Source organism: Protopterus annectens, chromosome 8.part0, assembly GCF_019279795.1.
Source record: "Protopterus annectens isolate FY-2018-M chromosome 8.part0, PAN1.0, whole genome shotgun sequence".
Lineage (NCBI taxonomy): Eukaryota > Metazoa > Chordata > Ceratodontiformes > Protopteridae > Protopterus > Protopterus annectens.
The window spans coordinates 1,689,286,466-1,689,299,714 of NC_056741.1; the positions used below are offsets into that span (position 1 = coordinate 1,689,286,466).

The 13,249-nt window shown below is 41.3% G+C and overlaps 1 protein-coding gene across 2 annotated transcripts in view; it reads left to right on the forward strand.

Annotated features, from left to right (window-relative positions):
- ZNRF1 (zinc and ring finger 1) overlaps window positions 1–13,249 on the forward strand; it is a 1,280,919-nt gene that overhangs the window by 1,007,383 nt on the left and 260,287 nt on the right. For both annotated transcript variants that reach the window (XM_044081218.1, XM_044081219.1), the window contains one exon: window positions 638–734. In XM_044081218.1, the coding sequence (XP_043937153.1) occupies window positions 638–695 (58 nt within the window). In that variant the 3' untranslated portion in view covers window positions 696–734. The remainder of the gene's footprint in view (window positions 1–637; window positions 735–13,249) is intronic.

Here is a 13,249-nt window from a genome sequence, read left to right on the forward strand (position 1 = left end):
TGGGGCTTTGGTCATTTGAGAGATCCTTTCATGCTGTCATCCAGGAGGGTTAGCTGGGGACTGTGTCCTGGAGCTTTAAGAGGATGTACCAGACCATGTCAGATATGGAAGCTGTGTTCTTGCCATAAAGATAGATCTACATGGTCATGATTCAACCTCTTTAACGTGTCTTCCCCCCTTCCTGGCCTGCATACAGGGGCCTGCCTTTCTTTTGATTCATGAGAGGTTTGTATTGGGAGGGGGTGCTACTGTGTGTAGTGTGTGGTCCATTTATGAGCAGTGTGCTGCAGATCTGGAGAAAATGGTGTCTACCTAGTAGAACAGGCTGACAAAGTTTTTTTTTTTTACTGAGCAGGCAAAGAGTTCACATTTCTGCCAAAATGATTAGAGCATGAACCATGACCATATATATCTGCCATTCTGTGAAGTACATAACTTTTGTTTCTTTTTAATGAAAAAAATGTTTATTTTAGTGCTTTTGTTTGATGTCTCAACTTGTTATAGAACTGCCTATTGTTTTGTGAAAAGGTGGCTGTGAAAATTGAGATTTCAGAAAAATGGGAAGCATTTGAAAAAAGTCATCTTATGCAATATAGAAGATAATGTTAATACTATGTCTCTTGTCTTTTTAAATCAGCTGTATAGATTCCTGGTTTGAAGTGAACCGATCTTGTCCTGAACACCCTTCTGATTGACGATTTTTGCCAGCGTGTGTCCAAATACTATTTTTACAGGTATGTATTTTTTTTTCTTTGTAATGAATGATAGAGCTTGATACTTTAAAAGGAAGGTGATTATTTTTTGCCTATTAACTTTAATATTGTGTAACCTGGTGATACTTTGCAATTAATTCAAGGGACTATATCTGAAGATCTTTTATATTACATTCAATAGATTTAATAGCAGAAGGAAACAAAAAAACTATGCAGTAACCTTTAAATTAGTTTAACTTTCTCATCATCCCCATCTCGACATTCTCCCTTACCATTTCCATTTGTTACATGTCTCTGCAGATGCTTTGTTCACTGCCCACTCCATGACTGTATAAACGTATTTTCAGAGATGCATGGATTTAGCCCATTTCTGTGTTCTCTCCTGTCCTTTGACATGGTTTTCTGTACCCACATTATGTACCTGTTTGTCTCTCTTATTCCATAGTGAAAACAGCTCCAGCAGCTGGAACAATTGGTTGTATCTCTTTTATTCCTGCTTCATACATTTCTAGCTTTTCTCTGAGCTCCTTCCTTCGGCTCCATTTCTCTGAATGGTTTTCATAACCGCACACAGTTATAACAGCAAGTGGTCTGATCAGTGGCCTTGTAGAGTGAAAAAAATGTCTTCTTTCTTCTGGAGTATGTCTCCTAGCCAGGGACCCTATAGAATGAAAACAATACTTTCCTTCTGGAGCCTGTTTCCTAACCAGGGGCCTTGTAGAATGAAGACAGCATCTCATTGCTTTTGGGGTTTATCCCTCTGAAGATACACCCAATTATTCTGTTTGCTGCTGCCACTTTTTTTTTTCAACAGATTTCTTTTTTGGTTCATTCTAAGTGTAATTCACCCTGTCCCCAGTCTTGTGCTGTTTGCTGCCCTCCCCCAATAATAATCCACACCAGGGTTGCTGTGGCTCAAATGTTGTACTTTGCATTTGTCTTCAGTAAACACCAATTAGTAATCTGCTTCTCAGCTGTGTAATCTGAGGTTCAAGCCTAACTATCAGTCATTGTGTGGAGCTTTTATGTTCTTACTGCCTGGGTTTTCTCCCACCTACCATGAACTGTCCATATGTATTTCATTTACCTTTGCTGTTGTGTACAGGGTTTTCTTAAAAAGGGTCTGAGTGAGATGGATCAGTTCACCTACTCAGTTAAAATATGAATAAATTAAAAAACACTCTATTGATTTGGTTGTTTTTTTCCAGATCCTTCACAGAATCTAGCCCCCCCCCCCCCACAATCCATCACCGCTGTGTACCTGTTTGCATTGCCAGTGAAGGCAATCCCATTCCTTATTTCACACTTTCTAAAGACCAACGTTCAGACTGCAAGACCATGTAGAAAAACTGCTTCTGTACAATTGTAAGTTGTCTCCTACTCACTAATCTAATTTCAGATGAAAAAAACTCTAACGTTGCTAGTAATTTTCACCCCTAGAGGACATCTGTTCCATAATGTTGATCATTAAATCCTGACAAGCTAAACGCAACTTATCTTGTATTAACTGTAATAGATAATCACATACTTCATCAGTCTGTTTGTGTCTTTCATCTAATTGATGGAATTAATTTAGTAAACTCATGTTGCACATATTCAAGTTGCTTTACTGGAGTAAGGTTACACACACAAAATGGTGTCTAGTAATGTCTTATTAAGATTTTAGATACGACTGCTAGATTAACCGGATCTCTTGTAGCCACAGATTTAAAAAAAAGCATGTCTTGCTGTAATATCTTACTTTTAATATTATGAATACACTCTATACCTTACCTTTGATTATTTCCAAAAGGTCTTTTATTCAGGATACCTGTTAAGTTTTTATCAAAATATTCAGCATGATTTGGTAATTACGGATACATTTACCAAACAGCATTTTTGCATTTTGTTATATTAAACAGTAGACCTGCGTCTTTAGCCCAGGTTGTGTAACTTCTTTGAGATCTTCATTGAACTTATGCATATCCAAATTTAATAGTAAACATCTGCCAGATACTAGTTCTTGGAAAGAAGCAGACACTGGGTAAAATTGTTTGAAGAAAAGAATGCAAGGCTTTTTAAATCTGCGCATAATATTGCAACAGACAAGATATATTTTTTAGATGTGTCTGTTTTAAAAACGATCAAAGCAACTTAAATAATAATTTGTTAGGAAGCCCACATTCCAAAATATGTGCCTGCACAATAGGAGTTTTTCACCCTAAGCATTTCAAAGATGATGTCAAGAGTCGCTGTCAAAATTTCCAGGCTCATGTCAGATGAACACATATTTGCTATAGATTGTGGTCTTAAGAAATATAGGTGTAGGTGTTATAGGATTGAAGTGCCAGATTTGACGATGGATAGGTTAAGAGACATAGAGGAATGTAAAATGCACCCATGATCAGAAATTCTAACTTTCATTTTAAAAATAATGAACAACAGCAAAACCTGTGTTTGCGTGACATGTAGCGCCGCTAAGCTAGGGTAAACTATTACAGAAATTCTAATTATCCAGAAAGTCTAATCTTCAAATTTTCCCTTAAATCTTGCCAGTTTTCATCTTTTTGCATTCAAACTAGACTATTCAAGTCCAGCATTTGCTCAGAACTTCTTGTAGCATTTACTGTAGCATATACACTGCTACCAGCACTAAACTCTCCATAAAGGAAAGTAAGAAAACAGCTTCAGTAGTTAATATATTGAGCACCTATCCAGACATGTCTGAAGGTCAGTTCCCTGTGCTTTCTCCTGTCAACCTGGTGAACTTGGGCATCCTGAGGCAATGTAGGAACTGCCTCATGTACACAGACAACCCTCTCCTCCTACCTCCCAACACTATGACTTGGAAGCCAAGCGCTCTCCAGCCAAGACTGGATTAGCCAGTCAAGAATGTACCTCACAAGACATCTGCAGCAGCTGGAAAGTCCACTGAAGTACCTCACAAAGAGGATTACTGGCCTCAAACAAATGCCCTACACTGACTACCTCAAAAAGCTCCAGCTTTACTCCGTAGCATATTGCCTACTCTGAGGTGATCTCTGCTAACATATAAAGCTATGTCAAACCCAGAGCTGTTGGACATGCTACACCTAAAGAAATCCCAATCCTTCCGAGCTACATGCTCTGGGGACCTAAACCTTGTCACCACAATAAACAGGACATGCTGGAGGGATAGATTTCTGTCCCAGAGACTTCCCATACTCTGGAACAGGCTACCCATCTATGTCAAGCAAAGTTCTTCATTAGCACTTATCAAGAAAAATCTTGATGAGTGGATGGGAAACAGGAAGTACACCCCGGGGATCACTTCTGTGTCTCTGCTCGACAGTGGCACAGGAAAATAACTTTCTTGGGTGGCGCAAGCCAGGGAATCTTGTTGGCTAGGCTTACGTAGGCCCTTGGGCCGATAGCCTAGTACCTACCTATGAACCTAAGAGGAGAAGGTTAACACCTGCACTACACCACATTCAACACATAGCCCTCCAGAACATACACCACCACAACCTTCACATAGTAACACAGAACACACACCTACTTTTGTGGGGACTCTCAATAAAAATTTGCCCCAACAAAAGAGTCCTCTGAGGCAGAAATGCAAACAATCACCACATCCTAGCATAAACCATGAGGCACATAGCTCACATAAACAGTGTGCCACTGAACCAAAGGCCCTAAGGCAAATCAACTTACCCAATACACTAGTCATCCCACTCACTAGGTTGAATAAGGAGAAAGTTACCTTCCTGGTTAGCTACCTGTTAGGTGCCAGGATCCGCCACATAATGCACACACTTAGGTCACTCCACAACAGGTATAAATATGACTGTCATTGTCCATGTTGGTGTGAACGACCTGAGACGTACCTCCCTGGACTACATGAAAAGAGACATAGAGGAGCTCTCTGATCTTGTAGCCCAGACAGGTATGACCCTAGCTCTGAGTAGCAACTTACCATCACCCAAAATGATACCACAGTACAAGCAGAAAATGACTGATTTTAGCAATTGACTAAGTTTCTGGTATCATTCTAAGGGAATCCAGTATCTGTCTACATGGGACGAAATAATTGACAGACCTTAATGCTTCGCCAGAAATGACCTGCTCCTGTCACCCCTGGGATTCTGGATACTGGCCAAGGCTCTTGCTACACCTATAGTGCCTTTTTTAGGCAATCTCCTGAAGACAAAATTTCCACCATAAAAGCTACAAGCAAATGAAATCTGAGGGTTATGCTACTCAACGCTAAAAGTCTAAATCTCAAAATGCACTCCCTTGAAGCACTCCTTAAAATGGAGAACATTGACATCTGTGCAGTGTCCGAGACATGGTTCAAGGCTCAGGAGAGCACCCCCAGCACTACCAGACTATAATTCATACCACACCTTTCAACCCCTAAACCTGGACTGAAGCACTAAAGGCAGTGGTATCTCCATATTCATAAAGGATATTAACACCTCCAGACTAGTAGCCCAACGTAACGCATCAGAGATACTTCAGGTACAACGAACACTGGGTACAACTGCAACCCAGGTTGTAGCCTGCTATAGATCCCCCACCATGTCCCAAGGTTCCCACTCCACATTCCTAAACACACTGAAAAATATTAGGGTACAACCCAATACACTTATACTAGGAGACTTTAACTACCCCTCCATTAACTGGGAAAATTACTTCTGTACCACCACACTTGCTCAACATTTTCTGGAATTCGTTAATTCCAATGCCCTGGACCAACTCATTCTTACCCCCACCAGGGATAGAAACATCCTTGGCCTGGTCATTATGAACATGGGCTACCGTTGCTGTACACCAGTAATCAACTCCTCCCTGGTCATATCTGACCACAAGCTGATCACCATGGATATCCACATCTTACTCTCACCCCCTACCAAAGGAAACCACCCTAAAAAAAAGTTCTCCAAAGCCAATTTTGGGCTTCTAAAAACAGAGGTGGCTAACGTTATGATGCCCATGCAAATGGAAAATAGGTCCATGACCTGAATCATACACCAGTGCATTGTATGAGCACATACACAGTGCATGGAATGGGTCATACCAAACAGAACCAAGACAGTCTCCTCCAAAAAAAAAGGAAGCCAGTCCGGTGGTCCCCTACCATTAACAAACAGTACAACAGAAGGAAAAAACTGTTGCAGAAAAGGGTGAAGTCCCAAGACTGGAAAAACTCCCTTGTTAGCCTCAGCGAAAAAGTGAGATCTCTCATCAAATCCTCTAAGGCTAGCTACAAAAACAAAATTGCTGCAGATTCCAAAGACAACCACAAGGCATTGTATAGTTATGTCAGGAATTTACATGGCAATACTCAGATCTGCTCTGAATTATAGCACAATGAAAATACATATACAGAACCAACTGATATTGCCAACATATTGGCTGGCAGGTTCAGTGTGAACTTTCACCCCCTAAAGCGCCTATCACAATACCTGAGGAATGCCAAGTCCCTATTTTCATGGCTATACAGGTAAAAAACGCACTGTCCAAAGCCAGGAATACAGCTTCCACAGGACCTGATAATATCCCTGGCTGTGTTCTACATGAACTACAAAGTGAACTGGCACCACACCTGAGTACCCTGTTCAATCACAGCCTCATTTCAGACTTTGTTCCTACTGAATGGTGCACTGCTACGGTCATATCACTCCACAAAGGGGGAGTGACTACAGACCCTGGAACTATGCCCCATTAGCCTGATGAGTCTGATACATAAGCCTGTGGAGCGCATCATCATGGACCTTATTAACATGGACATAGGGAAACTTTAACTCTGGACCCCCACGCAGTTTGGGTTTGTGAAAGGTAGATCATGCCTGCTCAACCTGATAGACTTCTTCGAGTCTGTCACCAGAGCTGTGGATGAAGGCAAGGTAGTTCACACAGCCTACCTAGATCTTGCCAAGGCTTTCAACACCATCCTTCACTCAGGAATCATAGATAGACTCACTAAACTAGGCATAAATCCTTTTGTCATAAGATGGGTTGCTTACTGGCTCACTGATAGAACCCACACTGTGAAAATAGCCGACTGCAAATCTGACTACCGACCAGCTACAAGTGGTGACCCACAGGGATCGGTCCTAGGTCCTCTCCTGTTTGGCATCTACTTCTCTGAAGTTCAAGCTAACACAAAGGGACTCTGGTTGACCAAGCTCGCAGAGAACTGCAAACTGGGAGCCATTATTGATTCTCCAACTGATGTAGGCATTCTACAAAAAGGCCTCACTGAGACCAATGACTGGTGCGAAAAACCATGGCCTTAAGCTCAGTGCCAAAAAGTGCATTGTCATTCTCTTTGGGAAAAGTTTGGTGCCCATGAACTACCAACTACCACACAGGCCATAGTCCACTAAACACCGAATGTGTGATGAGACCTGGGGACACAGGTTGACAGCAACCTCTCCTTTGATAACCACATTGTCACTGTAGTCAGAAAGTCCTGTGTGGCACATCTCATTACAAAAGGTTTCTCATCCAGGAAGAAAAAGGTCATAATCCCTCTATACTGTCCCTTATTAGACCTATTATAGAATACAACGCCCCATTTGGTATGTACCTCACTAGACACCTACTACAACTTGAAAGGCCACAAAAATACCTCACTAAGAGGATCTTAGGCCTTAGACACATACCATATATCGACAGACTCAAAAAAACTCCAGCTGTACTCTCTCTCATATCACCTACTTAGAGGCAATCTTTGCTTGACTTACAAAGCCATGTCTGACCCAGAGCTGTTAGATATGGTATACCAAAAGAAATCCCAATCCCTCCGTGCCACACACTCCAGGGACCTAAACCTTTGTTCTAGAAAAACTTGCATTGCCACCCTTTGAACCAGCTCATTCAGTGTCCCTGAAGCTATGCACACTAAAAAACAGTTCTGCTAGTGGCCCTTACATCTGCCAGGAGGGTATCAGAGGTATAAGCCTTCATGGTTACCTCTCCCTACCTTATTTTCTACAAGGACGGAGTTACTCTAAGGACCAGCCCTTCCTTCCTGCCGAAGGTAGTTAATGAACTTTCACTAAACCAGACCATTAATTCTACAGGTTTTCTACCCTCAACCACAAATTTCCTCAGAAAGGACTCTCCATTCCTTGGATGTCCACAGACAACTGAAGTACTACCTAGACAAAACCAAACCCATCAGAAAGTCAGATCAACTTTTCATCTCCTTCCACCTGAGAGCTCTAGGGAAGGCAGTCTCCAAGCAAACCATTTCTTCATGGATTTCTAAATCCATTACCTTATGCTACTCTTACCGTGGAAAATTCCTGCATAGTCCAGTCAAACCCCACTCTACCAGGGCAGCTGCTTCCTCAGCTGCTTTTTTCAAAGGAATTTACTACACTTCCATCCTGGAAGCTGCCAGCTGGACTTCTGTCCACACCTTTACCAAGCATTACAAACTAGACCTAGTCTCTAGAGCTAGGGCAGGGTTTGCCAGGCCTGTCCTCCAAAGGACTCATTGACCAGGGAGTCCAATCCTCCACCCAGAACCATACCTAAAAGCTCTGGTACTCTCCCTACTGTTATGAATACTGTAACATGTGAATAGAAGGACATAGAATAGTTGTGTAAGAACTTACCATAACCTTAGATGTCCTACTCTTCCATGTTGCAGGATTCAATCCCTCCCACCTGCCCCCCTACCTTTAACATCTTACTTGCCATACTGACTTGTTGGGACATAACTTTTCTAGCCCCAAATTTCTCCAATAAACACAAACTACCTTCTTCCCTGACTCTAGCCTACATGTAATTCTAAGGGCTCCCTTGGGACCCTTCTACCCTGTACTACTGTATGTGGCAGTTTATTCTGAGGAGGGTGCGTGCAGACATCACCTTTATACCCTACGTCAGTGTATGGCCCTGACAAGGGACATCACACGTACCCTTCAGGAGCAAAGACTTTGGTATACTGGCTGGAAGGCGGCACTGCTGGCAGCAACTCCTGCTGTTATGAATACTGCAACATGGAAGAGAAGGACATCTAAGGTTATGGTAAGTTCTTACACAACTATTCTTTGCTGTAATTACAGATGTGGGCACTTGCTGTGGCTGTTAACACTTTCCGGACTGGAAAAACCCAGCATAAGCTGGCACAGTGGATTTATGAGCATAATTATGCCATTGGAAAACTGGGTGAAAATAATGGAGTCTACAGACACACTAAGGAATGTAAGAAGTATGCATTTTTTATCCAGTGTATTGGAAAATTTACATTTGAAGATCAGAGGAAGTGATTCTAATAGTATCTTAGAGAAACATGAACTGTAGTGGGAGAAAAAATGGAATGCCTAGCTATGTCCTGGACATGTAGTGGTCATGTGACATCACATTCAGTACCTGCCATGTCTGAGAGAGACACTGACTCTGAGCTTGTCATCACATTCAGTACCTACCATGAAGTTTATAGCTAAGAGGCACACTTACTCTGTTCAAATGCCATTAAGGCAAACCTCCACATAATCCAATATGTTAATCTTAGGTGACTCAATAGTGAGACACATCAGTACACCACTTACCAGGCTGTGTAAATAGTGGGTCGCAGTTAGTTGAAGTTAAGGTGCCAGGATTTGCCACATCACATGAACACTCAAGTCCTTGCACCACAAGAACACATATGACACAGTCATAGTACATATAGGTATAAATTACTAGAGATGCACTTCTCTGCCCTCTTTGAAGAGACACATGATAGAGCGTGTGTGTCTGAGGCTCGTATGAACCTAACCTTAAGCAGTATTCTACCATCACCATGAATGATGCTGCAATACAAACAAAAGGTTATTGATTTCACGTATCTATCTATCTATATATATATATATATATATATATATATATATATATATATATATATATATCAGTGTGGTAGGATGTGATGGCCTGCCCCTCTGTGCTTAAAACTTTTGTATATTAACGAAATCTTTGTTCACCTCCATAGTGCAGTTTTAGACAGTGTCAGTCTTCTAAAGGTTCCAACTTAACTAAACACAATCCAAATAACATTAAGGTATTGCTGCTCAATGCTAGGAGTCTCAACAAAACAAACTTCACTTCCTACAAGCACTCCTTACCCTGGAAAACATAGATATGTGCATCATCACAGAGACCTGGTTCAAGGCCATTGAATGTACTCCATCAGTGCAGTATTTCAATGCCTGTCACATTTTCAGGCCCATCACATTGGACAGAGGACTAAAGTTGATGGAGTCTTGTATTGTTTAAAAAAAACTGCTTCCTGTTGAAATGTCAGTACTCAAAATGCTGAGTGCTGACAAGCTAACAAAAATAGACCAAAAGCCCAGGGAAAGAATAAATATTTAAGACTGCTCATATCCTTTAATTTTTTTTGCAGAGGAGCAAGCTCCCCTGCACCCCCTGAACTTATTCCCATACTTTGGAGAAAAGGGAATATCCTGAGAAATGGTAATTTCAGGCTAATCGCTCCCCTCCTGCCCCCAGTACCTCTAAATTTAAAGTACTATAGTCACTCTCCCACTTTATAGATCCTACCTGCTTTCATCTGGGATAATCCCTCCCACCCCCATTCTTCTACCTACATTTTAATAGCACCTATTAACTTTCTTCTGGCATTCTCCCATCCCCCTTCCAGTACCTTTACCTCACCACTCTATCTTCTGGTGTTGCATCACCAGGTAAAACAGTTCCTTAACTCACTAGCTGAATCACAAATAATGATATACTCTTTACTACCCCTCTTGTTTGCACCATACCTCTTTACCTTGTATGAAAACCAGTTTCTCACGGGATTTCAGGTCCCAAAAGGCCATACTATCACCCCAGCTGTAAATCCTCCCACCTTCAACCATACTTACAGTACCAGGTCCTATCCAACATCTTGTTCAGTCTATCAACATCTCAACCCCAGGCACATTATCTCTAGATCCAAACACTACCACAAACTAATAAACACATTCCTGAAGTTCATCACCAAGTATAGACTTAACCTAATACTTGATGGTGATATTCACCCCAACCCTGGCCCACCCACTTCAGATACACATACCCCCTCTACTTGCAATCTAAGCTACAAGCCTACAATTAATAGGCCAACTAACTCTCTCCTAGCCTGTCATCTCAATATTAGAAGCATTAATAACAAGGTACATGAATTACATGCACTTCTGGATGTCCACTCCCCTGAGATTCTGTTTATCTGAAACCTGGTTAAAACCTAACACTACAGACAATGAAGTGTTACCACTTGGGTACAACATACACAGGCTGGATGATCGTGCTTCCAGGAAGGGGGGTGGGGTAGCTGTACTCTATAAATCTGAGTTGAGTGTCACCATAGATGTTATACAACAACCTCAGATTAATAACTCAGAGATTCTTGCCACCAAATTGCAACTTAATAAAAATAAATGCATTAATATCATCTGTATGTACATTCCCCCCAAGCAACAATATATCTATACTTGAAGATATCCTGCACTGGCTGTCATGTCACTACCCCCAAGAAACCCTACTATTTGGAGACTTTATCATAGACTGGGGCACCTGTTCCTCAGAATCCCCAACCACCCATATTAACCTGCATGCATTTACACATATCATATCCACCCCTACCAGGATAGGTAAACCCAACCAAAAAGAAAGCATACTTGACTGGGTACTCATAAATAGTCACCCCCAACTGTACACCTGTGGTACTCTCCCTGATGGCCTAAGCGATCACCTTCTCACATATGTAATTAAGCACAAAGCCATTAATTCTCAACAACCCTTACTCAGAAAGGTTAGAAACAATAAAAACTTTTGACCCTGCCAAATTCCAGCAAGAACTAAACTCATGTAATTGGTCTATTCTAAAACACCTCCCATTAGAGGAAGCAGTAGCATACTTTAACAACAAATTCCTTGAGATCCTTGATTTGCATGCACCTGTTCGTTCAAAGAGAACAAAGGCAAAAACTATGCCATGGCTTTCTAAAGAGTCTAAACTCAAAATTGCCCTTAGAAACAAAGCATGGGCTTTATGGCATTCTTCTAAAGGCCCCCCCAAGATCACATTAAATACAGGCAATCCAGGAACAAAACTAAAAAATCCATTTTACAAGACAAACAACAATACTATTGTAATTTACAGACAGTAAATAAAATAACCCTCAGAAGTTTTGGGAAGGTTTAAATAATTTACTACATCCTGGACAAACTTCAACCCCAATCCCTGCTGCTACTATTGATAAAACCCCTGAAGATGTTTCTGACAGTTTTAACCAATTCTTTACTGAGACAATTCAAGCCCTAGCTAGCCAACTACCTCCTAACTCCTCTGGTCCTGAAAGTACCACCCCTAGAAACCTACTCGCGTTCAGCTTCCAACCAGTCGCCAGTTCACTTACCCGTACCTTGATCAGAAAAATTAAAACCCACTACACTTTCTGCTGATCAACTCCCTGCCGAGTATCTGCAAAAGTCAGCTGATGCTATTGCTTACCTCGTCTCAATACCAATCAATCGAACCATAGTAGAAGCTAAAATTCCCACCATCTGGAAAATATCCTGTGTAATCCCACTTTACAAAGAAGGCAGCTCTACTGAATTCTCCAATTATAGGCCAATAGCTATACTCTCTCCACTTGCAAAGATTATGGAAAAATGTATTCATAGACAACTCATGCACCACCTAATCCAGAATCACCTTATGGCAGACACTCAGCATGGCTTCTGTCCTCATCACAGCACTACTTCAGCCCTCTTAGCCTTTATCAACACCATAAATCATAATCTCAACAATAATTATATTTCTTCAGCCCTCTTCTTGGATCTTTCCAAGGCATTCGATATGGTTGATCACCAACTTTTAATCTACACCCTGCAAATATTCTGTCTAGATACTAGAGCCCTTCAATGGTTTCAATCCTACCTGAATGGTCGCCAGCAGGCTGTCCTCTGGCAGAACAAACTCTCTAATCTTCTACCTAACACTCTTGGAGTACCACAAGGCTCTATACTAGGGCCCTTGCTGTTCTCCATCTTCATTAACAGCCTTTATACTGTCATCCCAAAAGTCAGCTGTATCCAATATGTTGATGACTCTACTCTGATTTGCTCAGCCACATCTCCAGTAGAGTTATGGTCAGCTACCCAGACCACCTTTAATACAATAGAAAACTGGCTTTCTGAATGTCGTCTGATCCTAAATCCTAAAAAACTAAAATGCTGTTATTTTCACCAACACGTAGGTCTACCGCTTTCACCTTTACCATAAATTCAAATGATGGCACAATAATCTCCCCTGACCCCCTCTACAAAATTATTAGTGTCATCATAGATAATAATCTAGATTATATAATAATAATAATCTAAAATTCGACCTACATGTTAACCAAACTATCAAAACCATCAATAAAAAATTAGGGTCACTTTACAGAATAAAAGCCTTCCTAACCCCTCCAGCTAAAATTGCCATACCTCGCTCTCACCTTCTTTCAACCCTTCTGTATGCATCCCCTCTACTCTCGAATTTAAACAAGACTGTCCTTAAACTCTCAATTTGCTAC